Source organism: Lepisosteus platostomus, chromosome 6 (genome assembly GCF_059453375.1).
Source record: "Lepisosteus platostomus isolate fLepPlt1 chromosome 6, fLepPlt1.hap1, whole genome shotgun sequence".
In the NCBI taxonomy this organism is placed as follows: domain Eukaryota; kingdom Metazoa; phylum Chordata; class Actinopteri; order Semionotiformes; family Lepisosteidae; genus Lepisosteus; species Lepisosteus platostomus.
In genome coordinates, this window is record NC_142616.1 from 28,019,880 (window position 1) to 28,045,829 (window position 25,950).

Consider the following 25,950-nt stretch of genomic DNA (forward strand, 5'->3'; position numbering starts at 1 on the left):
ATCCTGTGTGGTCTGAATAGATGTAGGAGGCAAATGAATAAAAACTCACAGAAAAGTCCAGAGTTAAACTTAATCGTTGTCTTTATTCAATCACATTGTGGTTTCAGAAGTCCGTGTTTTATAGCTTTCTCTCATTGTCCATGCACTTTCGTCATTTCCTTAAAATCATGCATTATTTATTCATGGTCCATGTTTTAGCATCAACTCAGGTAAAATACTTTTTGAGGTAAAAAACTGCTACAGAAGCTAACCTGACTTCACATTTCACATTCTTAGAAATATTCTGCCAGTTTCAGTCTTTTTAAATTGAAACCCTGTTTTTATGACAAACATTGAAGGGTCTATCCAATATTTTGGAGAGAGAATGAACAGGGCACTTCTAGAATCATTTGCATTACAAGGACTAGGAAAATTACAGAAATTAAAGTAAAAAAAGATTTTTTTTGCAGTATATGGAAATATAACACCTAAATTATTTAGTTTGCTGCTATACAGGACAAATAAGTCCTTTGTCATTAGGAGCTGGTAGCTCAGAAAAGTACAACAGCTTAAAAATGTTGATTTTTATCAATCAAATTTGATCTCAACACATTTGTAGCTCCTGAGAATACAATGTTTACATTCTTTATTCCGGAAGTGTGAGCTAAAATTTGAGTTTTTTTTGCAAAATGAAAAAGAAAAAAATTAAGAAAAACAATAAAAGTCAGCAGTATTTAACTTCACACAGCGATGTCAATGGTTGTTGATATATTTACAGTACATAAATGTGCCGAAAATAAGCAATCAAATATTAAAGAATTTATAATGATCATTAATATTTATTTGTTTATATGGTGTTTATGTGGTGACAATGCATTTTACATTTGATAACAGCCCAATGTTTTTGAGCCACACCAAAGAATGACAACATAATAAATAATTCAATATTTTCATGTTGTGTGGACTGGCATGTTGAACATTAAATAAGAAAACAGGACAGTAAAAACGTGAGGTTTAGATTTAGATTAGTTTTTGAGAATTTTATATCCAGCATATACTTTCTGCTGATTCCTGTACAGCCTGAGAGAGACAGCAGCCAGTGCCAAGACTGTAGCCACAAGCACCATGAAAGAAAGCATCATCGGGATCTGTCCTGAAGGGCTCTGACCCAGGGGGGCTTCTTGCTTGCTCAGCAGTTCTGAAATGACAAGTATAAAAAGAAATATGATGGGGATCATTTATTTTTTCCTTACTTCCTTTCTAAATGAAGAGACACGTGTCTCCAAAAGTGAGAACACTAATGTCAGAAAACATATACTCAGCGTGACACTGTTTACACAATTTATTGCAGTGTTGAGAAGGAAGCATTTAAAAAAATAAAAGATGATAAGAAAGTTAGATTTGACTTTTTATGTCTCAATGAAATTGTTCCAGAAATTCCAATCTCAAAAACAAGGGAGTAGTACCTCCTCTTATGATTTTTCTATAAATTTTACATTTATAAAATCCCCGTAAAACTTTACTGAGTATTTAACAAAAACAATCTATATCTCCAATATAATGTTCAATAATAGATAATTAAAACCATTGTCACTTCCTGGACACATTGTCCTTTCTAAATGTTCTACTTCTTTTATAACAGAAAACAAACTAAACCAAAAGACTCGAATTGTGTCATCAAGCCTTCTTTTAGATTCCTTCTGAAAAAAAATATTCCATGCTGAAAGGAAAAGAAAGCAGAAGACGGCTCCACAGCCACAATGTCGTGTCTCTTTTCTTTTCCCTTCAGCCTATGTGTGCTGATGCAGCTACCTACTTTTTATTATTACTTGAATAATAAAAAGATTAAATGAACAGCACAAAGCCAGCACAATACCCTGTCTTCTTGCCTTAGCCATGCTCTGAGCAGGTTTACCTCCTGTGGCCTGGTCCCTCAGCTGGATGGGCCCCAGTACCACGTTGACTTTCTCATGGGAGGAACTCAGGTCCCTCCTCTTGCGGGGTTGGCACCCCTGGTAACAGCGTGAGGAATAGTCATAGGCTTGGCACACGACAATTTTGCACTGCAGGTAGACTGAGGGATAGGTACGCAGAAACCTGAAGGAGCTGAAGTGAAGCCGTGCCCTACCAAGGGGAGCGTTGTAGGTACCATATGTGCCGTCTCGTACACACCTGGACAAAAAGAAACATGTGGCAAGTGAGGACACTTGACTTTTGCAATGTAATGACCATATTATCTCAGCAGACATCATACTTATCGGATTTTTGTAATACTGCATGTCACAGAAGAGAGTTAAAATAGAAAATGGACAATTTTCACACGACTCTAAAAATCATTATCAGGTTTAATTGTCACAAAGTACAGGTGACCCCAGTTTATCCTTTTCTGCCAATTTACTGTTCAGCCAGTAAGAACTGAAGAGCCTTTGAAAAAACTGCCCTGACAAAAGAAGGGCATCAAACCCTTTCTGCCGATTATCAACGTCACCGAAGCTCAGCCAGGGTTTTGGTGAAGGATGTGGCCCACAAGAGCTCCATACCCATTTTTGATCAGGGTGTAGGTTTGGGAATGGAAGTCGAAATCTGAAGGGGAAGCCACGCAGGTGTCCACGAACAACACCAGGTTGGAGTCACTGCTGTAGAGCTGAGCTTCAATGAAGAGGTCCTGGTTGAGACCCACAATGTAGGGGAACTCCTCCACTGTGCTCAGGAAGCTGCTGGAGTGGTAGAAGGCCATGCTGATATTGTAGCGGCCAGAGCTGGTCACATTGGCCGTCTCCTCCTCTCTGGACAGGTACACTACACGCACCACGGTGTCTCGCTGCATTTCACAGCCCACGCGCAGCTGCAGCTCGGTCTGCCGAATGATCACTGCCCCCGAGGGATCTGCTCTGACCATGTTCATGTACCTGATGCTGTTGTTGGCGGCCTGAAGATGAAAACACACAGCAGAAGTGGGTGTGCTTGCCTGTGTTAAGTTTCCAAATTCAGAAAGTAGGGAATGTCTAGACATTCTTGTTTATTCCAGTTCTTCTGAACTTTACTTTTCAATTCTACAGATTTTTTTAAATTAAGTTGCTTTGTTAATGTAACAGGTTTAAAATCTGTTCCTGCATACTAACAATTGCGAATCACGCACAAAATCTATAGTTATGATTACAAACGCAATCTGATTTGTTCAAATGAATAAATGTCGACAGTCTGCCAAATGTATTAACACAGAATAAATAGTATAACCAGTCTTGGGATATAGCATTTACACTGTGTGTTAATACAGTACATTTCTGCTTGGATAAATAAACATACTCATAGCCATTTTTAGTATATTTATTTTGCAAGCCAGGGCTAGTTTCTCACTTGTCTTAATTTAAATTTACTGTACATCATGTACTTAATCAACCAGATGTAGTATATTCATGGGTACCAGTACCGGTTACATAAGGCAATAAAGTTCAAGTTCAAGTTCAAGTATCTTCTCAAAAATAGAAGACAAACACGTTTCTCCAGGAAGGTGTACCTTTCGATCTGTCCCACAGCCATCAAGTGGAATATTAAACACCACATAGGATTCTGTGGCAACTGGTTGGCAGCCTGGATCATTCACATACACATCATTGACAGTATAGTTCAAAAGGCTAAGATAGGATGTCTCTAGCATGACCTTCATATAGCCAGCAGAGCACTCCACTTGCACTGGAAGTAGAGATTAGACACATGTTATGGTTAGATTGTAATTGTTCTTTTTACACACAGATTAAGCTCTGGATCTTCAAACAGCCTCTTAAAAATCTAAACAGATGCCATACTTTAACTTTTCATGCTCAGCTAAAAAACAAAAATAGTGTCATCATCAAGTTTCCTATTTTCTTTTGACATTTGCATTTTCCAGCGTTTTATCCTTGTTACCTGGAGAGACAGCCTGGTATTGAGCAAGGAAACCTTGAGCTGTGACTGAATAATCAGACTTGAAGGCCACAGTTAGAGAGTTGGAAGAGGACTGGAATGTGAAACTCCCATTCTGACACATTATTCCCAGGAGTGTGGAACTGGTAGAGGGTCCGTCGTACACAGATATCGAATCATAAACACATCCATTTGAAATTTCAAGTCTAGGGAGTAACAGCAAAGAAATCAAATTATTATAGAGTGCTGACTAGAATACAACGTCAGTCATGTAACTTTACTAAGGAGTGTAATATGGTATACTCTTTATAACAACACAAATAACAAAATTTGGTTTCTCATTTGCTTGTTGACAAAATGCTATCCTTGCAATGGTACAATGTTGTTTCTCTGGAAATCAATGTGCTCTCTAAAAGCAAAGCTGCTTCTTAGACAGAAGGGTGAGTCAACTGCTATTTAAAGATACAGTAACTGTAAGAGAATTAAAATTAAAATTGTTAATTGAACATAGCCAAAGATCCCATTGGTAGAAAACCCACAGGGTGGATATCAGGCACCATATTTCCTACCTTCTGGTTAATAAGTCTAAATGTAATGTCAATTACAGAGCAGCCAAGCATTTAGGTTGGAGGTGGATTCAGTTGTGACAGATTTCAAGATGAAGTTTAAGAATGAAAAGTCCATCAGCATTGACTCACACTGCCTCAGTGCCCCTAATATCCCATTTGATATTACATTTAGCATTGATTACATGAGAGTCACTCATCGGTTTAAGCAAGAAATCCTTGGGCTGACTGAATTATCTGAATTATTTGGTTTGTACACTAATATTTGGGTTTGGTACTTCCAAAAGCAATGTTGATTAGGCAGAGTTCATTATCTTATAGCCTAAGACCATTCCTTTTGGTTTGTCTTTACATACAGTGGATAGTAGAGCACTGTAAGAAACAGTGTGAACAACAGGGTTCACTTACAGTATTTCTCTGAATTCCAGTAGTATGGTCTCATACTCCTGTACTGTGATATACCATATGCAGTCAGAGTAATTAGGGTAGTTGTCAGGAAAGTTAGGGCTTGCAAACCAACCAGTGGGTCCTTCAAGATTACCTCCACAAGAGCTGACAAATGGCTGACCTGAAAGATAGCATTTATCATATATTAACAGCAAGTTTGTTCACTACCTCAGAAAAGGGATAAAAACTAAAGCAATCAAAAATGTCGCTCATTCGACATTTTAATACATTTTACATTAAAAAGCAGGTGAAGTCATCAATGACAAAGACAAAACATAACAAATGAGCCACGTAATTGATAACTTCATAGAAAGATAAAAAATGCATGAATAGGGGAGGAACAAGGCTTCTCAAAAAGTCAAAGTAAGTTTTAGTCTGCAAAAAAAATGTGCTCTCATATATTGATTAAATTGTTTATTGTTGATTATTCAACATAATGAACTTTGGTTTCACTATTATGTTGATGACATTCAGATTTACTTGCAAACAAAACCAGATGCTGGTGCTGTACTTTACAGGTGCCTTTCTATATTAAGTATTGGATTCAATAGACTGTTCTTAAGAAACTGTAATAAGACTGAGGAGAGAATGAGGAAAAAAGCGCTATGCCAAGTTAGTGACTGAAGTGTTATTATATATGTTATATAAAGCACTGCACATTCAGGTTCCAGGTTATATTAAGGATATACAGTAGATATATAATGAATAGTCCAACACAATGTAAGATCTGCTTATTCACATCTTTACACTCTTATTGTTCCACATTAGAAAGGCAATCACTCCATAGAATACAAATTAAACCCAGAGTGTGAGTGAGTCTGCCTCTTGTTTCATAAAAAAGTAAGGATTAACTATTGACATGGCCAGTAAGTGAATATTTGAAAACCTATATGGGAGACTAGTTGATGCTGCAAGGAAATTAAGGTGGATGTTATTTTGTGCAAAGAATGTGAATATATTAACACATTTAGAGGGAGACAGAAAGCACATGATTATTCTGTGATGAGTTAAATGCTGTCTTTTTAGCCAGTACTAAGAAAACATTAAAGGCAGCATACTAATACACAATGTGTAGCTAGTGATGACGACTGTAGGATTCAATTAAAAATGAGCTGAAAAAAAATACTACACAAAGAAAATCTATTTTATGGAATTAGTTACAGTGGTTCTCAAACTTTTTGGACCAAGTACCACCCCTGATCAAACCAAAGCATCCAAGTACCACCTACAAGTCATCATCTCATAGGAACCCCAGAAATTCTCAATGACCAACATGCGCGTGTGTGTGCGCACACACTCACACACAGATATAATACATATTATAATAATAAACTTTATTTGATATAGCGCCTTTAAAGGTGGCTTCTCAAATCCCTTTACAGAAAAAAAACAGGAACAACAGCAAATAAAAATAAACAATAAAAAAGCACCATTTCAGTGAGCCTGTTTAGTCGAGCAAAGCAGATGTGAATTCATTTTTTGAGCCTTGATACAATTCACAACAGAGTCTAACAGATTTTAAATCGTCAGGCATTTTCTTGACGGCAAAGGTCTCGCAGTGGATGTTGCAGTGCGCCCATTCATTTCTGCAGCAACCTCTCTAATTCGTGCAACTACACCGCTGTGTCGGCTTGTCATTGCTCTAGCACCGTCTGTACAAACTCCGACGCATTTTATGCAGTCGATGCCATTCTCTTCGATAAATTCATTCAGAAGCTTAAATATGTGCTCTCCTGTAGTTCCTGTTGGTAGCGGCTTACAGAACAGAAAGTCCTCATGGGACGTACCCTCAAATTCGTATCTAACGTAAACGAGCGAATTGGCCAAATCGACTACAGACTCATCTAATTGCAGTGAAAAACATTTGCTCATCTTCACGTGCTCTATTAGCGTACTTTTGATATCATCCGCCTTTTCAATAATTCTATAAATGACTGTGTCTTTCAGAGGGGGCAGCAGGTCGAGCTGTTTAGCAGCTTTTTCTTCACACATAATACGTGTCAGCTCTTTTGCCAACGGTAAATAAGGTTCTTCAAAAATAGTGTGGGGGTTACCTGCTTAAGCAATCCGCAAGCTTGCATTTTTCCCCGTTTCCGTTTCAGGAATCTGTCTCAGAAGTTAAAAAGTTTTTAATTCATGCGCATGGGAGCGAAACACAAGAGACGCTCGGTGTATTTTTCTCAAATTTACCTAGAACACTTCTTAAATATTTTTCTGTTATCTATCACGCTTTCCTGTGCTCACAAGATTACCAGCGTTCCTAGCACGCATTTCTATGCATTCCTGTGTTTACAACATTGGCATTGTTCGAAACTCACGCACATTCTCCTACCTCCCTATTTGCTGGAGATACGTTTTTTTAAATGCAATTGGTCACTTACGTTCATAACATGCATTCCTATAGAGTGGTATAGAATTACATTGTAGCTCTGTCCACTCAAGTATTAGCACGCGCTGTATCGTAGTACGTAGGCTGCGTATTCGATACGTCTTAAAATAGAAAATATGAAAACCCGTCCCGATTTTTCAGCGCACACAACACAGTTCCAGGGTCATGTGGCGTACCACCTGGCGGCACTCCACGTACCACTGCAGGTATGCGTACCACACGTTTGAGAACCACTGAGTTACATGATCTGTGTGTAAAAACCCCACTTGTGAAAAGAAGAGTTGCTTCTACAAGAAAGGTGAACAATTATTCTAAGGCAATGCAGAGGATTGCAAAGAAAGAATGTAAGAATTAACATACAGTACCAAGTACCAATACTGTAGATTTTGACAAAGGTCAAACTCCATGAAATGTGAAAAATAAAATGAATTTGAATTCTTATTGTTCTACATAAGGAAAACAGTCACTGTGTAGGGTACAAATAACATTTAGAGTGAGTGACTTTATTTCAATATGAATAATGTTACAATATCACTTGCCAATCCTGAGCAGGAGCAATGTGCTCACAGGACATGTCACAAACCGCACGCAGGCACGCAGACACTGTCGCATTCCTACGAGCACCCACTAATTAACTTCACGCACTTTGTCAATTTAAACTTCCACTCTGGAACTTGTCCTCGCTCACTATTGGGGTTTCCACAGCCTGCGCTGCGAGTTTAGTTTGGAATGTCCCGTTTTTTCTTGTGATCTACTGGATTATTGACCTACTGTACCTGCTTTTGATCCCCGACCTCGCTTTAGCCTAACGATTTGCATAACGTTCGCCTAGGAAAGCTGTCTTTCTATCTCACTCTCTGCACAGGTTCTTTTCCAACTTTTGCATCTTTTTGCATCTTTATCTTTCTATGCATCATGCTCCCGTGTCAAGCTATATTTTGTATCATACATTATGTTCCTGTACTAAACATGTATCAAGCAATGTTTTAATACTTCAACAGAGAACACAAGATACTATGTTTCAAATTCAATTCATGTGGATAACAGCCTTACACTGACATGTTTCACTATAAAAGCATAAATAAAATGGTATAGTTATCTTATAAAAGCTTCTTAAAGGAGTTCATCATAAAGACTGGTGGGTGTTCATGGATTTGAAATGAAGAGTTGTTTTAGCATGTGTATCAAAAAACCACAAATCTGTTGTGATCTGTCAATATTTACATGAAGGTACCATGGCAGCAACTATAATAGAAATCTAGCTCAGATGCCTTTACTTTTAGAAAGCTGCGATTTTACAATTGTTAAGGTCTGTAAGAGCATGTTTAATATGTACTGTACCTGAGAGAGTAGCGTGTTCTGTAAGGAAATAAAGGTCATATTAATTTGAGGGCAAAGCAGATTATTACAATGATTCATAATATTATCATCAATAATTTAATTTTGTAGCCATAATGAAAGTGTGTTTTTCTGCAAGTAGTTAAAAGTATGTAAAAATCAAACCTCAGCAATCTTTTGTGAAATCTCAATGCTACCACGAAAGAACAATGGATATTAGAAAACTGTGAATTAACTATTGTCACGTTCTCAAATATGAAAGTACAATGCCAACAACAGCAGATCTCTTTCCTTTTAGAAAATTGTGCACTTACTATTGTCATGATGCGTAAGTTGAATACTTACCTGTGGGTATTTCTGGAAGGAAATAAGGTGGATATTAGTTAGAAAGCAAAGAATATTAATATATTTACAATTTAGAAGGAGACAGGGAGATAGAAGAACATATTGTAGCATGTATATAGAAAACACTGAAGATGATAAAATTAAAAAAATAAATCATAAAATAATGTAAAAAATAGTTAGTAACAATGATTTAAGTAAATACAAGCTGAAATGCAAGTAAGTCCTGAATAGTTTAAGAAAGTAAATTTATCTCACAGAATTTTTTATACAATCTATAAGTCAAAACCCACTTGTAGGAAGAGAAGTTTCTTCTGCAAAAAATAAGTGTTTTGAAAAGATTCAAAGGCAATGCAGAGGAATGCAAGAATACTGGCAAGAGCAATAAGTCAGCAGTAATCTAAGCATAAAGCAACAAATAAAAGATGAATGTACCTCCAGTTTGTGTTGAGATCCTTGTAAAGGCTTCTTCAGTAGTAGAAACAGAACAGTAATCTGAAGAAAACACAAAACAGAGAAGTGCAAATCAAAGGAAAACAAAAGGAAAACCAGTCTCCTGTCAATACAACTGAGCACAGAGACACACAGACTTGAGTGCACATTCTCTGCAGGCCAGTGAGCCTCCGCAAACAGAAATACATCAATTAAACATTGAATTTCAATGTGCACAGAGCCTAATTCAAGAGAACAGTGTTTCATATAAGACAAAAACGTAATTATGAAATGAAAGACTTAAATCTTGATTAGAACATGAAAAAGGATGCCAACAAAGAAATGTTGTATGTGTAAAAATTTTGGACTGACCAGTTAAAATATTTGATATTTTCAATTCATTTATCAACAAAACTGTATTTTATTGAGTAACTATCAATAAATGCACCCTCCACGAAATATTGTATAATTAAGAACTTCAAAGTAGAAAATATGCTAAAATGCATGAAAAACACGAAATGGAGTCTTTAATACCAACACCATTTAGATTCATCGGTCTGTAAGATGGCTTTATTACTATGTCCTGTGTAGCACACAGAGAGAAAAGGCTCCATCCACTCTCACTGGCATCACTGCACAGCTGCCTGCGCTGCCAGGATTCAGGAGTCTCTGTTCGCAGGAGATCCCTGTTCAGCTAAAGCCCACCCAAGCCCAGCAGTGCCCAGACAGCTGAGTGCCTCTGCTTGGAGAGTCACAGGCCCCAGCTGGTCAAGGACAGGATCAAGGGACAGAGAGGCAGGTTTTTGAAGTGTACTGTGCAGTTTTATGAAATACTTACTGTTGTTGACGTAAGAACAGTAGTTACAGAAATCAGGACAGCAGTTATTATAATAACCACAAGAGGGCCCACAGGAACAGCTTCCTGCACTGCCCCAGCAATTGCCCTGACATGATCCTGCAACACAGAGTAACACAAGATACAGTTGCATGTTGAGTCCATGTGGATAAAAGCCTTATACCATCACCTTTTACTGTAAATGCTTAAATAGATTTATGTAGTTTTCTTATATGAGTTTCTTTAAGACAATGTTAAATACGCCGTAAGGATTGGTGGTTATTCAGGGATTTGAAATGAAGAGCTTGATTTTTCAGTCTTACTGTATATGTGGAATGTGCTGTGACACAAACGTATTACTATGTGTTACATCTGTAACATTACATATTACATATAACATTACGTATTACATCTGTCAGTATGTACATGAAAGGACTATGAAAACAATAGTAATAGAAGTCTTGCTCGGCTGCCGTTGCTTTTAGAAAACTCTGTACTGACTATTGTTTAGTCTGTAAGTGAATATTCAAGTACTTACCTGTAAGAGGAGTCGATTCTGTAAGGAAATTAAGGTGGATATTAATATAAAGTCAGGACATACGATTGTACTAATAAATACAATTAAGAATTTCATATCTGAGTCGTAATGAAAGTGTGTTTTAGTGGTAATAGTTAATGCTATGTACACTGAGCGTACAAAACTTTAGGGACAACTTCCTAATATTGCATTGAACCCCTTTTTGCCCTCGTGGCAGCCTCAATTTTTCAGGGCATGGACTCAACAAGGTGTCGAAAGCGTTCCACAGGGATGCTGGCCCATGCTGACTCCAGTGCTTCCCACAGTTGTGTTGAGTTGGCTGGTAGTGGATCTCTACTCAGAATAACTGAGCTAACTTCCACACAGTAAAAGAGACAACACATTTCGAGTTCAATCCAAGTTGATAATAGCCTTAGACTGTTTTTTTTACAATAAATGCTTACATTTTTGTATATAGTTTTATAATAAAGCTTTCTTTAAATAACTCTGCAATAAACCACAATGTTAAGAGATTTGAAATGAAGAATTGTATTTTTCAGTCAAATGGGAAATGTGTTTTGACAAAACTGTTACTAGTATGTGTGTATCAAATATCACAAGTCTATTGTGATTTGTCAATGCTAACAGGAAAGGACAATGACAGCAACATTAACAGAAATCTCACTCTGCTGCAAGAATGATAAGCCTTCTATCAAATATACTCTCACACATTTTTATTAGGCCAACAGAGGCATCTTAATTCCAAAGAGCTCCACATACCTTGGGCAGCAGTGCCCAACATAACGAGTGCACAGACAGTCAGGAACAATGTGGTCTCCATCTTCATAGCCAGACTCATCCACCAGTTGCCCTGGCTTATATACTGTACCACACTTAGCACCTGAGCAAACAGTACAGAACCTCTGCTGCCTCAGTTGATGCTTTATCAGTAATACACACTTACGATACTGCTAAGTGAGCTTTCGGGAAACATGACTTTGACTTACAAAATATTAAGGTTTTTCCCATGGAACACACATATAAACCATCATTTTATTTTTACAGACTTAAAAGGATTTAATCATTTAAAGCTGAGGTTATTAAATGCACTTGTAAAACTTGTTAACTGCTTAACTTTGCTTTAAATGGCTCTTTTCAATGCACAGATTGTTGTCAGATGACCTCAAAAGTATTGTGCAGCCCCATTATATTATTAATTTGTTATTTGGGCAATATTATTTATGAGAGGTATTCTTATTATAGAATATATCTTAATTGGATATCTTGGTTAGTCTCACTGATGGATGTAATCAAACACAATATTCATGACATATTTTGTATCATACATATTGTTCCTGTATTAAACATGTATCAAGCAATGTTTTAATACTTCAACAGAGAACACAAGATACTATGTTTCAAATTCAATTCATGTGGATAACAGCCTTACACTGACATGTTTCACTATAAAAGCATAAATAAAATGGTATAGTTATCTTATAAAAGCTTCTTAAAGGTGATTCTAAATTCATCATAAGGACTGGTGGGAGTTCATAGATTTGAAATGAAGAGTTGTTTTAGCATGTGTATCAAATAACACAAATCTGTTGTGATCTGTCAATATTTACATGAAGGTACCATGGCAGCAACTATAATAGAAATCTAGCTCAGATGCCTTTACTTTTAGAAAGCTGGGATTTTACAATTGTTAAGGTCTGTAAGAGCATGTTTAATATGTACTGTACCTGAGAGAGTAGCGTGTTCTGTAAGGAAATAAAGGTCATATTAATTTGAGGGGAAAGTAGATTATTACAATGATTCATAATATTATCATCAATAATTTAATTTTGTAGCCATAATGAAAGTGTGTTTTTCTGCGAGTAGTTAAAAGTATGTACAAATTAAACCTCAGCAATCTTTTGTGAAATCTCAATGCTACCACGAAAGAACAATGGATATTAGAAAACTGTGAATTAACTATTGTCACGTTCTCAAATATGAAAGTACAATGCCAACACCAGCAGATCTCTTTCCTTTTAGAAATTGTGCACTTACTATTGTCATGATGCGTAAGTTGAATACTTACCTGTGGGTATTTCTGGAAGGAAATAAGGTGGATATTAGTTAGAAAGCAAAGAATATTAATATATTTACAATTTAGAAGGAGACAGGGAGATAGAAGTACATATTGTAGCATGTATATAGAAAACACTGAAGATGATAAAATTAAAAAAATAAATCATAAAATAATGTAAAAAATAGTTAGTAACAATGATTTAAGTAAATACAAGCTGAAAGCTGAAACTTTCTAGTTTTAGAAAGTAAATTTATCTCACAGAATTTTTTATACAATCTATAAGTCAAAACCCACTTGTAGGAAGAGAAGTTTCTTCTGCAAAAAATAAGTGTTTTGAAAAGATTCAAAGGCAATGCAGAGGAATGCAAGAATACTGGCAAGAGCAATAAGTCAGCAGTAATCTAAGCATAAAGCAACAAATAAAAGATGAATGTACCTCCAGTTTGTGTTGAGATCCTTGTAAAGGCTTCTTCAGTAGTAGAAACAGAACAGTAATCTGAAGAAAACACAAAACAGAGAAGTGCAAATCAAAGGAAAACAAAAGGAAAACCAGTCTCCTGTCAATACAACTGAGCACAGAGACACACAGACTTGAGTGCACATTCTCTGCAGGCCAGTGAGCCTCCGCAAACAGAACATATACATCAATTAAACATTGAATTTCAATGTGCACAGAGCCTAATTCAAGAGAACAGTGTTTCATATAAGACAAAAACGTAATTATGAAATGAAAGACTTAAATCTTGATTAGAACATGAAAAAGGATGCCAACAAAGAAATGTTGTATGTGTAAAAATTTTGGACTGACCAGTTAAAATATTTGATATTTTCAATTCATTTATCAACTAAACTGTATTTTATTGAGTAACTATCAATAAATGCACCCTCCACGAAATATTGTATAATTAAGAACTTCAAAGTAGAAAATATGCTAAAATGCATGAAAAACACGAAATGGAGTCTTTAATACCAACACCATTTAGATTCATCGGTCTGTAAGATGGCTTTATTACTATGTCCTGTGTAGCACACAGAGAGAAAAGGCTCCATCCACTCTCACTGGCATCACTGCACAGCTGCCTGCGCTGCCAGGATTCAGGAGTCTCTGTTCGCAGGAGATCCCTGTTCAGCTAAAGCCCACCCAAGCCCAGCAGTGCCCAGACAGCTGAGTGCCTCTGCTTGGAGAGTCACAGGCCCCAGCTGGTCAAGGACAGGATCAAGGGACAGAGAGGCAGGTTTTTGAAGTGTACTGTGCAGTTTTATGAAATACTTACTGTTGTTGACGTAAGAACAGTAGTTACAGAAATCAGGACAGCAGTTATTATAATAACCACAAGAGGGCCCACAGGAACAGCTTCCTGCACTGCCCCAGCAATTGCCCTGACATGATCCTGCAACACAGAGTAACACAAGATACAGTTGCATGTTGAGTCCATGTGGATAAAAGCCTTATACCATCACCTTTTACTGTAAATAATTAAATAGATTTATGTAGTTTTCTTATATGAGTTTCTTTAAGACAATGTTAAATACGCCGTAAGGATTGGTGGTTATTCAGGGATTTGAAATGAAGAGCTTGATTTTTCAGTCTTACTGTATATGTGGAATGTGCTGTGACACAAACGTATTACTATGTGTTACATCTGTAACATTACATATTACATATAACATTACGTATTACATCTGTCAGTATTTACATGAAAGGACTATGAAAACAATAGTAATAGAAGTCTTGCTCGGCTGCCGTTGCTTTTAGAAAACTCTGTACTGACTATTGTTTAGTCTGTAAGTGAATATTCAAGTACTTACCTGTAAGAGGAGTCGATTCTGTAAGGAAATTAAGGTGGATATTAATATAAAGTCAGGACATACGATTGTACTAATAAATACAATTAAGAATTTCATATCTGAGTCGTAATGAAAGTGTGTTTTAGTGGTAATAGTTAATGCTATGTACACTGAGCGTACAAAACTTTAGGGACAACTTCCTAATATTGCATTGAACCCCTTTTTGCCCTCGTGGCAGCCTCAATTTTTCAGGGCATGGACTCAACAAGGTGTCGAAAGCGTTCCACAGGGATGCTGGCCCATGCTGACTCCAGTGCTTCCCACAGTTGTGTTGAGTTGGCTGGTAGTGGATCTCTACTCAGAATAACTGAGCTAACTTCCACACAGTAAAAGAGACAACACATTTCGAGTTCAATCCAAGTTGATAATAGCCTTAGACTGTTTTTTTTACAATAAATGCTTACATTTTTGTATATAGTTTTATAATAAAGCTTTCTTTAAATAACTCTGCAATAAACCACAATGTTAAGAGATTTGAAATGAAGAATTGTATTTTTCAGTCAAATGGGAAATGTGTTTTGACAAAACTGTTACTAGTATGTGTGTATCAAATATCACAAGTCTATTGTGATTTGTCAATGCTAACAGGAAAGGACAATGACAGCAACATTAACAGAAATCTCACTCTGCTGCAAGAATGATAAGCCTTCTATCAAATATACTCTCACACATTTTTATTAGGCCAACAGAGGCATCTTAATTCCAAAGAGCTCCACATACCTTGGGCAGCAGTGCCCAACATAACGAGTGCACAGACAGTCAGGAACAATGTGGTCTCCATCTTCATAGCCAGACTCATCCACCAGTTGCCCTGGCTTATATACTGTACCACACTTAGCACCTGAGCAAACAGTACAGAACCTCTGCTGCCTCAGTTGATGCTTTATCAGTAATACACACTTACGATACTGCTAAGTGAGCTTTCGGGAAACTTGACTTTGACTTACAAAATATTAAGGTTTTTCCCATGGAACACACATATAAACCATCATTTTATTTTTACAGACTTAAAAGGATTTAATCATTTAAAGCTGAGGTTATTAAATGCACTTGTAAAACTTGTTAACTGCTTAACTTTGCTTTAAATGGCTCTTTTCAATGCACAGATTGTTGTCAGATGACCTCAAAAGTATTGTGCAGCCCCATTATATTATTAATTTGTTATTTGGGCAATATTATTTATGAGAGGTATTCTTATTATAGAATATATCTTAATTGGATATCTTGGTTAGTCTCACTGATGGATGTAATCAAACACAATATTCATGACATATTTTGTATCATACATATTGTTCCTGTATTAAACATGTATCAAGCAATGTTTTAATACTTCAACAGAGAACACAAGATACTATGTTTCAAATTCAATTCATGTGGATAACAGCCTTACACTGACATGTTTCACTATAAAAGCATAAATAAAATAGTATAGTTATCTTATAAAAGCTTCTTAAAGGAGTTCATCATAAGGACTGGTGGGTGTTCATGGATTTGAAATGAAGAGTTGTTTAAGCATGTGTATCAAAAAACCACAAATCTGTTGTGATCTGTCAATATTTACATGAAGGTACCATGGCAGCAACTATAATAGAAATCTAGCTCAGATGCCTTTACTTTTAGAAAGCTGGGATTTTACAATTGTTAAGGTCTGTAAGAGCATATTTAATATGTACTGTACCTGAGAGAGTAGCGTGTTCTGTACGGAAATAAAGGTCATATTAATTTGAGGGCAAAGCAGATTATTACAATGATTCATAATATTATCATCAATAATTTAATTTTGTAGCCATAATGAAAGTGTGTTTTTCTGCAAGTAGTTAAAAGTATGTAAAAATCAAACCTCAGCAATCTTTTGTGAAATCTCAATGCTACCACGAAAGAACAATGGATATTAGAAAACTGTGAATTAACTATTGTCACGTTCTCAAATATGAAAGTACAATGCCAAGACCAGCAGATCTCTTTCCTTTTAGAAAATTGTGCACTTACTATTGTCATGATGCGTAAGTTGAATACTTACCTGTGGGTATTTCTGGAAGGAAATTAAGGTGGATATTAGTTAGAAAGCAAAGAATATTAATATATTTACAATTTAGAAGGAGACAGGGAGATAGAAGAACATATTGTAGCATGTATATAGAAAACACTGAAGATGATAAAATTAAAAAAATAAATCATAAAATAATGTAAAAAATAGTTAGTAACAATGATTTAAGTAAATACAAGCTGAAATGCAAGTAAGTCCTGAATAGTTTAAGAAAGTAAATTTATCTCACAGAATTTTTTATACAATCTATAAGTCAAAACCCACTTGTAGGAAGAGAAGTTTCTTCTGCAAAAAATAAGTGTTTTGAAAAGATTCAAAGGCAATGCAGAGGAATGCAAGAATACTGGCAAGAGCAATAAGTCAGCAGTAATCTAAGCATAAAGCAACAAATAAAAGATGAATGTACCTCCAGTTTGTGTTGAGATCCTTGTAAAGGCTTCTTCAGTAGTAGAAACAGAACAGTAATCTGAAGAAAACACAAAACAGAGAAGTGCAAATCAAAGGAAAACAAAAGGAAAACCAGTCTCCTGTCAATACAACTGAGCACAGAGACACACAGACTTGAGTGCACATTCTCTGCAGGCCAGTGAGCCTCCGCAAACAGAAATACATCAATTAAACATTGAATTTCAATGTGCACAGAGCCTAATTCAAGAGAACAGTGTTTCATATAAGACAAAAACCTAATTATGAAATGAAAGACTTAAATCTTGATTAGAACATGAAAAAGGATGCCAACAAAGAAATGTTGTATGTGTAAAAATTTTGGACTGACCAGTTAAAATATTTGATATTTTCAATTCATTTATCAACTAAACTGTATTTTATTGAGTAACTATCAATAAATGCACCCTCCACGAAATATTGTATAATTAAGAACTTCAAAGTAGAAAATATGCTAAAATGCATGAAAAACACGAAATGGAGTCTTTAATACCAACACCATTTAGATTCATCGGTCTGTAAGATGGCTTTATTACTATGTCCTGTGTAGCACACAGAGAGAAAAGGCTCCATCCACTCTCACTGGCATCACTGCACAGCTGCCTGCGCTGCCAGGATTCAGGAGTCTCTGTTCGCAGGAGATCCCTGTTCAGCTAAAGCCCACCCAAGCCCAGCAGTGCCCAGACAGCTGAGTGCCTCTGCTTGGAGAGTCACAGGCCCCAGCTGGTCAAGGACAGGATCAAGGGACAGAGAGGCAGGTTTTTGAAGTGTACTGTGCAGTTTTATGAAATACTTACTGTTGTTGACGTAAGAACAGTAGTTACAGAAATCAGGACAGCAGTTATTATAATAACCACAAGAGGGCCCACAGGAACAGCTTCCTGCACTGCCCCAGCAATTGCCCTGACATGATCCTGCAACACAGAGTAACACAAGATACAGTTGCATGTTGAGTCCATGTGGATAAAAGCCTTATACCATCACCTTTTACTGTAAATGCTTAAATAGATTTATGTAGTTTTCTTATATGAGTTTCTTTAAGACAATGTTAAATACGCCGTAAGGATTGGTGGTTATTCAGGGATTTGAAATGAAGAGCTTGATTTTTCAGTCTTACTGTATATGTGGAATGTGCTGTGACACAAACGTATTACTATGTGTCACATCTGTAACATTACATATTACATATAACATTACGTATTACATCTGTCAGTATGTACATGAAAGGACTATGAAAACAATAGTAATAGAAGTCTTGCTCGGCTGCCGTTGCTTTTAGAAAACTCTGTACTGACTATTGTTTAGTCTGTAAGTGAATATTCAAGTACTTACCTGTAAGAGGAGTCGATTCTGTAAGGAAATTAAGGTGGATATTAATATAAAGTCAGGACATACGATTGTACTAATAAATACAATTAAGAATTTCATATCTGAGTCGTAATGAAAGTGTGTTTTAGTGGTAATAGTTAATGCTATGTACACTGAGCGTACAAAACTTTAGGGACAACTTCCTAATATTGCATTGAACCCCTTTTTGCCCTCGTGGCAGCCTCAATTTTTCAGGGCATGGACTCAACAAGGTGTCGAAAGCGTTCCACAGGGATGCTGGCCCATGCTGACTCCAGTGCTTCCCACAGTTGTGTTGAGTTGGCTGGTAGTGGATCTCTACTCAGAATAACTGAGCTAACTTCCACACAGTAAAAGAGACAACACATTTCGAGTTCAATCCAAGTTGATAATAGCCTTAGACTGTTTTTTTTACAATAAATGCTTACATTTTTGTATATAGTTTTATAATAAAGCTTTCTTTAAATAACTCTGCAATAAACCACAATGTTAAGAGATTTGAAATGAAGAATTGTATTTTTCAGTCAAATGGGAAATGTGTTTTGACAAAACTGTTACTAGTAACAGGAAAGGACAATGACAGGAACATTAACAGAAATCTCGCTCTGCTGCCTTTCCTCTTAGAAAGCTCTATTGACATATGACCTGTATATTTCTGTATTTATTTAACAGTAGGTCCATAGAAAATCTGACAAAACTCTTACGAACCTATTATGCTAACATGCCAAATAACAACAATATAAGAATTAGTGGTTAAGCGTCTTTCCCTTTAGAAAACTGGAATAACTATTCCCATGCTCCAGAAGTGAATATTTGAATCCTTACCTGTGCTTAGATGTTGTTCTTCTAGGAAAATGATGAAACAAATCAATTTTTTGTAAATTGTTAGAGGTATGTGCATATAAAACCTCTCATCTGTTATGAACTGTCAATGCTGACATTCAAGTTCAATGACGACCACAACACAAATCTTTGTCTATTTCTTTTCCTTTTAGAGCTCAGTAGAATAACTATATTTCTGTAAGATCTGTAAGAGAATGTAGGATGCATCAGTTCTACAAGAAAATGAAGGTGAAGGACATGAATGTAAAGGCAAAGAATATGAATATAGAGTATGTATATGTTGACACATACTGTATAGAGGAAGATGGTTACCATACCTGAGAAGAATATATATGGTTATTCTGTGGTGTGTTAAATATTGTCCCTTTAGCAAATATTAAATCAACATCAACGACAATTACATACTAATACTAATGTACTGGCACCAACCTGTGGCATCACAACACTTAAGTACAATGACAACAACAACAGAAATCTTTGTTGATTGCCTTTTCTACAAATCAGTAGAATAGCAGTTGTTATGATCTGTAAGTGAATTTGTGAATACTTACCTGTAGAAAACATAGTGTCTGCAAGGAAATTAAGTTGGATATTAATTTGAAGACAAAGATTAATTTATTATATACTGTAGGTGCATTACAGTATATTATAATGAAGTTAAATTTTTAACAAAATATGTTTTCTATAAATTGCTGAAGGATTTGTATATAAAATCTGATAAATATATTGAGAATTACCAATACTAACATAAACAACAACAATCAATATCACACTTAAGTGATGATTTGAATGTTGAATACTTACGTGCAGGAGATGTCAGTTCTGCAACTGAATAAAGTGAATATTAATTTGGTGGCAAAGAGTATGAATATATTGAAACAACTGGAGGGAAACAGAAAAACGTGTACTATGAATGAAATAGAGATATTTAGATAAAAATGAAAACCTATCGTCCATTTTGCTTACATTACATGTACTGTGTATGGTAACTACAACACCAGAGATATGACTTTTATCAGTAAGTCATATTGATTTTAGTACTAATGATCATGCAGACATCAAAATACTGTTTAGTATATAAATAAGCAGTACTTTGAAACACCTACCAACAAAAGTATAAATAGCACAAATAATTTACTTAAAGAGACTGTATCATATACTGTCACGCAGTTTTATTAGGCCAACAGAGGCATCTTAATTGCAGAGAGCTCCACATACCTTGGGCAGCACTGCCTAACATAACGAGTGCACAGACAGTCAGGAACAATGTGGTCTCCATCTTCATAGCCAGACTCATCCACCAGTTGCCCTGGCTTATATACTGTACCACACTTAGCACCTGAGCAAACAGTACAGAACCTCTGCTGCCTCAGTTGATGCTTTATCAGTAATACTCACTTATGATACTGCTAAGTGAGCTTTTGGGAAACTTGACTTGCATTTCTGATAAAGGAATGCCTTGCTAAGTATTAAGGCTTATACCATGGAATAGACATATAAACTCTAATTTTATTTTTACAGACTTAAAAGGATTTCATCATTTAAAGCCGAGGTTATTAAATGCACTTGTAAAACTTGTTAACTGCTTAACTTTGCTTTAAATGGCTCTTTTCAATGCACAGATTGTTGTCAGATGACCTCAAAAGTATTGTGCAGCCCCATTATATTATTAATTTGTTATTTTGGCAATATTATTTATGAGAGGTATTCTAATTGTAGAATATATCTAAATTGGGAAATTACAGTGTGATTTATACCGGAAGCATAAAGATAGTTGTCTTTTGCATCATCGACCACAGTGAGAATTCACATATCAGGAAAAGTACATTACTATTATTATTAATTAATAATCAGTTAATGAATCCTTATCATTTCTCAGATAATCTTCTGAAACCTAGCACATGCTTGGAAATACAAATGTGATGTTAAAAGATTCTTCATTAAAAAAAAATATTTCACCAATAAATATAGTAAACATACTGTAATAAAAGGTCATCGTGAAGCTCAAGTAAAGTGCATTGCAATTTCACTTAATATCTGGAAAAGGTGTTGAGCCTATTCAAGGATACAAGACTGATATCACAGACATCATCAAAGTACCTTAAAGGAGAGGATTTAAGTTGAACATCCAATCGATGGATGACACTGTGTGCTGGGCAGCTCCAACATCCTAATGTCCCAATCAAAAATGCCTTTTGATTTTGTCTGATAAGAATGTGACAACATGCACCATCTCCACACTGCTCACAGCTTGGACATATTTACTGGTCGCTTGTTAGATTCAGTATGCCGGCAGCTGCCACTGGTTGATTTGAACAGAGGTACAGTATTTTAAAGATCAGAGGATAAGGTATGTGCGTGCTAAAATTTGTTGATTACAGTATGTGCTGCTTTAATAAACAGGCTATTAATTGAGTTATCTCCACTAAGCAGTTTCTTCTTGCTCTTGCTAGAAAAAAAACACTGTCAACATTTTAACAATTTTGACTTATAATCAAAACACTATCAATTTCCTGCTTAATTTCTCAGTCTAGAACTGGTATTTTCTCTATTTTTATAAGATAATAAAATAAATCAGAGAGGATTCACAGAAAAAATAACACCTGGCTGAAATTCAGTGCTCACCATTCTAACCACAAACACATGGTTCAGAGTTCATGCACGGCTTTAATAAAATAAATAGTATTTGTTTTTTAGAGAACTAATTGAAACTGTGTGTCTTCCAAAAGTGTAAAAAGGCAGGTGCAGCGACCTTACTATGAAGAAGGTATTTTATTAATTGCTGTGATGGCAATCAAACAAAATCACACAAATCATGTTTGCCTAAAGGTGGTGTTTTGTATACTGTACTACAGAAAAATAAAACACTGCAAAAGCATTCCTCTTATGCTATATTAAAAAAGATAGTTAACAATGAAGTAGAGCATTATTTATTGTCATTATAGGCAAAACAAATAGTTGAAGAGCTTTTACAATGTAGGCTTCCAGATTTTGTAGGATTTTAAAATTGTATTATTTTAAGGTACAGGAAACAATTGTCATTTACAAATGAAGTAAATATTTTAAGTAACCATGAACCCAAGAGGCACATACACTAGGAAGCCCTGTAGACTTTGCTGACTCGAGCTGGCTGCACCCAATAAAAATGATAGTACAATCCAGTTCTTTCTGATTTTCATGATAAGGGTAGCAAGTACACAGAAAGTGATTGCCAAAGATTGTTTTCCTAGTCTGGCAGGAATGTAGGACATGTTTTTCTAGTGCTGGTCCTGGAGTCCAGCAGGATTTATAGTTAACCTTTAAATAACAAGGTTATCCATTACTTATCAATGTGCTGATTCAGAAAGGTGTTGGAAGGAAAAGATAAGCAGACTTCCTTCAACCTCGAAATTGACAATTCATCATCCCTGAAGTAATAACAGAATACCTATAATCCAGGGCCAGGACTAATCCCCTCCTGATCAATGGAATCTTCTTGCTCACTAGAAAAGCAGAAACATCAGCAAAAGCCCCCTTTTTCCTGTGGTTCTGAATTTTAAAAAGAGCAAGTGTATACCGTCACTTATAACATCAATGTACAGGCAACTGCCAAAATAAAGGAAACACCAACATAATGTGTCTCGGTAGGATGTTGGGTGACCACAGGCTGCAAGAATAGCTTCAGAACACCTTGGTTTAGATTCTGCAAGTGTCTAGAACTCTATTGGAGAGATGCAACACCATTATTCCACCAGAAATTCCATCATCTGGTGTTTTGTTGATGGTAACGGAATACACTGTCTCAGGCACTGCTCCAAAATCTCCCATAAGCGTTCAGTTGAGTTGAGATGTGGTGACTGGAATGGCCATGGCATACGGTTTGCATCGTTTTCATGCTCAGCAGACCATCAGTGACCACTTGTGCCCTGGTGGATGGGGGCATTCTCAGCCTGGAAGATTCCATTCCTCTCAGGATAGAAATGCTTCACCATAGGATGGACATGATCACTCAGAATGGCTTTGTATTTATTGGCTTTAGCCTTGCCCTCTAAGGGGTTGAGTGCACCTAAGCCATGCATGAGAAACAAGCACTCGAACCTGTAGACTTCTTTTGGCATGTGCCACACACGTATCCGCCTGTTTGATGAGAATAGGATGAAGGATGACTCATCTGACTTTTTTCCACTGTCAGTAGACCATTGTTTATGTTCTTTGCACCACAAAGGTCATTTGTAGGTGTGTTAATGGGTTTATGTACTACAACCCAACCGTAGCATCCATCTCTGTGAAGTTCTCGACTGACTGTACTTGATGAAGCTTCCTGCTCACACTTAAGATTGACATTTGCAGTTAACTGATTCAGATTCAGAGGTTTCCAGGTGTTTTGTAAAAATGTTTCTGAGTATATAAATCCATAGTACTAAAGTTATGAATGCTGTTTTAAATAGGAAAAGTTTAACAATTTTTGACTTCCATATGAAGAATCTGATTAATTATTTCCTTCACATTTCTACACAAAGTGTCTTAGAAATGTAATTCAAACCAGCCTACTCTGTCTCTGTTAACAGAAAGTAACTTCAGCAATGCAATACAGAAATGTATCAGCTAAAGCTTTTAAATTGATTTGTTGGAGATAAAAAAATGAAATAGCAAGATTAGTTCTTGATAAATGTTATTTTACTCCAACACAATGTTTTATTATTTACTATTCCTTCATGGAAAATTATATTATCATGTTCAAACAACATTAATTACTCAGGCTTCTGTAGTATAATATTTATGTAGATCAGCACTAATTGGAAATATTTCATATTTCAAGATTAAGTAAATTATACAAATTCAACAAAAGCCAGATAAAAATGCTTTCGAAACACTTTATTCACATTCACTCACTGTTACGTCCCAGTGTGTGTTCTGTGTGTGTTTTTTCTATGTCCACACTGCTGACCCTAGATTGTTCTCCCTTCCCCATTGGCCCACCATTACACCACACTTTCAGTATGACGTCATCATCAATTAGCTCTCAGACAATCAGAACATGTCTTATTCAGCATATAACATGGAGGTTTTCAGCAAGGAGAGGCCTTTCATTTGACTTTGGTCCCGTTTGGTTTTGGTTATCGCTTCTGGTTATTGCTTCAGCTGTTTTGTTTTGTTTTGTTTTGTTTTGTTTTGCCATTACCTTGCCCTAACGGGTTACATGTTCAACCTTTGTGTTCTTTTTTACCCTGTTCCTCTTGTTTTCCCTTATTTGTATTCCTGGCTCACTTGTGTTTTTGTGTGAACTTCTGTATATAAGGTTAGTTTAGGTTGTTGGGTACACTTTACACACTTAGTTGATTTTGTATTAGTAACACTAGTTTAGTACGGGTGAGTGCCATTTGTCTTGTATGGTTTTGGGAAGTCAGTGCAGGTTAGCTAGGGTGTTGAAGACACCAAAGACCGTGTGTTTTGGGTTTTCTTTAGTAGTCAGATTAGCTTTCCCTCACTGTCCTAGCCAGCCCCATTTTGTTTGTTATTTTCTTTCCTTTGGCACCACTTTAGTTCCTTACCCTTATCACGCTTCCTAGTCCCTCACCAAAACCCACCTGCTTCCAAAAGAATTATCCTAAATGTTACACCCCTAGACACGTGGGGTCGTAACACTCACCAAACTATATAACACAATTAGAAGATAAGGTATTTGAGATAGATGTAAAAGAAAAAACTACATTTGCTATATTTTTTTTCAGAAAAAGTGAACATGTATTACATATAAAGCGCTCTTAAATAATTTCTGTATGTAGCATCTAGCAAAAGTATTCAGCCTCTTCCAATGATGTTCCATTTTGTTAAATTACAGATGATGCAAACTCTTTTCTAAGTGAATATTTTTTAATCCAACCTTGAATGTTCAACCTGAATACTTTTATGGATGAGATATGTTAAATTCTATAAGATATGGAAGAATTCACCTCTCTTCATCACTCTGCGTCAATAAGCCAACCTTTGGCAGCAATTACAGTCAATTCTAAACATATCTGAAACCCAGAAAACACCAAAACGTTTTTGTCGTTTACTTTCGTTTACTTTCTTAGTTTAATGATTATATGAATTAGTAAGTGGCATAGGCCTGTGACAATTGTATTCAAACCTGACTTATCATTGGGTGAAAAAAATAAATAAAAATAAGGACTAAAAATAAAATAAACAATAGATTATCAGTCACCAAAGCCTACAACCTTCAACAGCATTAGCAATTTAGCTGATGTAGCACTGTTTAATTACATTAGAGTGAATTGCTGTCGTGGTGTGAACTGCAAGGAACTAGTAGAGGTTAATTCCACACTGATAAACAGAAAAAAACAGAAACAGAAAAAAAGAAGAAAAAACATGGTGTTTCACTTGTGAGGCCTTCTTTGGGTTGTTTCTTTAAGTTTAAATGTAAAATGTTACTGTAAATGCAGCACACGTGATGAGACCCCAGATTCAAATGGCTATTTCTGGCAGCATTGCAGAGTGCCCAAACAACATCAAGAGGAGTCAGACACACCAGACAGAAAGGTGGTCTCCCTGACATGTGGATTTCGAATGTTCTTGAAAGCCCTAAACTGCTACAGGCCGGTTACACATCTACA

The 25,950-nt window shown here is 36.1% G+C and overlaps 2 protein-coding genes across 5 annotated transcripts; both read right to left on the bottom strand.

The window, feature by feature from the left end:
* Positions 1 to 63: 63 nt before the first annotated feature.
* On the bottom strand, positions 64 to 11,619 carry LOC148661433 (CUB and zona pellucida-like domain-containing protein 1). Of its 2 annotated transcripts, XM_088635172.1 has the most exons (11): positions 11,529 to 11,619; positions 10,770 to 10,787; positions 10,235 to 10,351; positions 9,400 to 9,459; positions 8,626 to 8,643; positions 4,857 to 5,016; positions 3,886 to 4,088; positions 3,497 to 3,672; positions 2,520 to 2,908; positions 1,895 to 2,151; positions 64 to 1,177 (listed from the first exon to the last, which is right to left on the bottom strand). In XM_088635172.1, exons 1-11 carry the CDS (start codon positions 11,605 to 11,607, stop codon positions 1,005 to 1,007), a joined length of 1,650 nt encoding a protein of 549 aa, XP_088491298.1. In that variant the 5' UTR covers positions 11,608 to 11,619; the 3' UTR covers positions 64 to 1,004. The 2 variants fall into 2 exon arrangements, with proteins under 2 accessions (XP_088491298.1, XP_088491299.1); XM_088635173.1 differs by lacking the exon at positions 8,626 to 8,643.
* Positions 11,620 to 13,066: 1,447 nt separating this feature from the next.
* On the bottom strand, positions 13,067 to 20,632 carry LOC148661434 (uncharacterized). 3 transcript variants are annotated; one of them, XM_088635177.1, is made up of 12 exons: positions 20,573 to 20,632; positions 20,159 to 20,182; positions 19,906 to 19,923; positions 19,337 to 19,354; positions 18,497 to 18,514; positions 17,962 to 18,078; positions 17,127 to 17,186; positions 16,352 to 16,369; positions 14,635 to 14,652; positions 14,100 to 14,216; positions 13,262 to 13,321; positions 13,067 to 13,140 (listed from the first exon to the last, which is right to left on the bottom strand). In XM_088635177.1, the coding sequence occupies exons 1-12, from the start codon at positions 20,592 to 20,594 to the stop codon at positions 13,109 to 13,111; spliced, it is 522 nt and encodes a 173-aa protein (XP_088491303.1). In that variant the 5' UTR covers positions 20,595 to 20,632; the 3' UTR covers positions 13,067 to 13,108. The 3 variants fall into 3 exon arrangements, with proteins under 3 accessions (XP_088491303.1, XP_088491301.1, XP_088491304.1); XM_088635175.1 differs by having other exon boundaries at positions 19,337 to 19,357; XM_088635178.1 differs by lacking the exon at positions 19,906 to 19,923 and having other exon boundaries at positions 19,337 to 19,357.
* Positions 20,633 to 25,950: the final 5,318 nt, after the last annotated feature.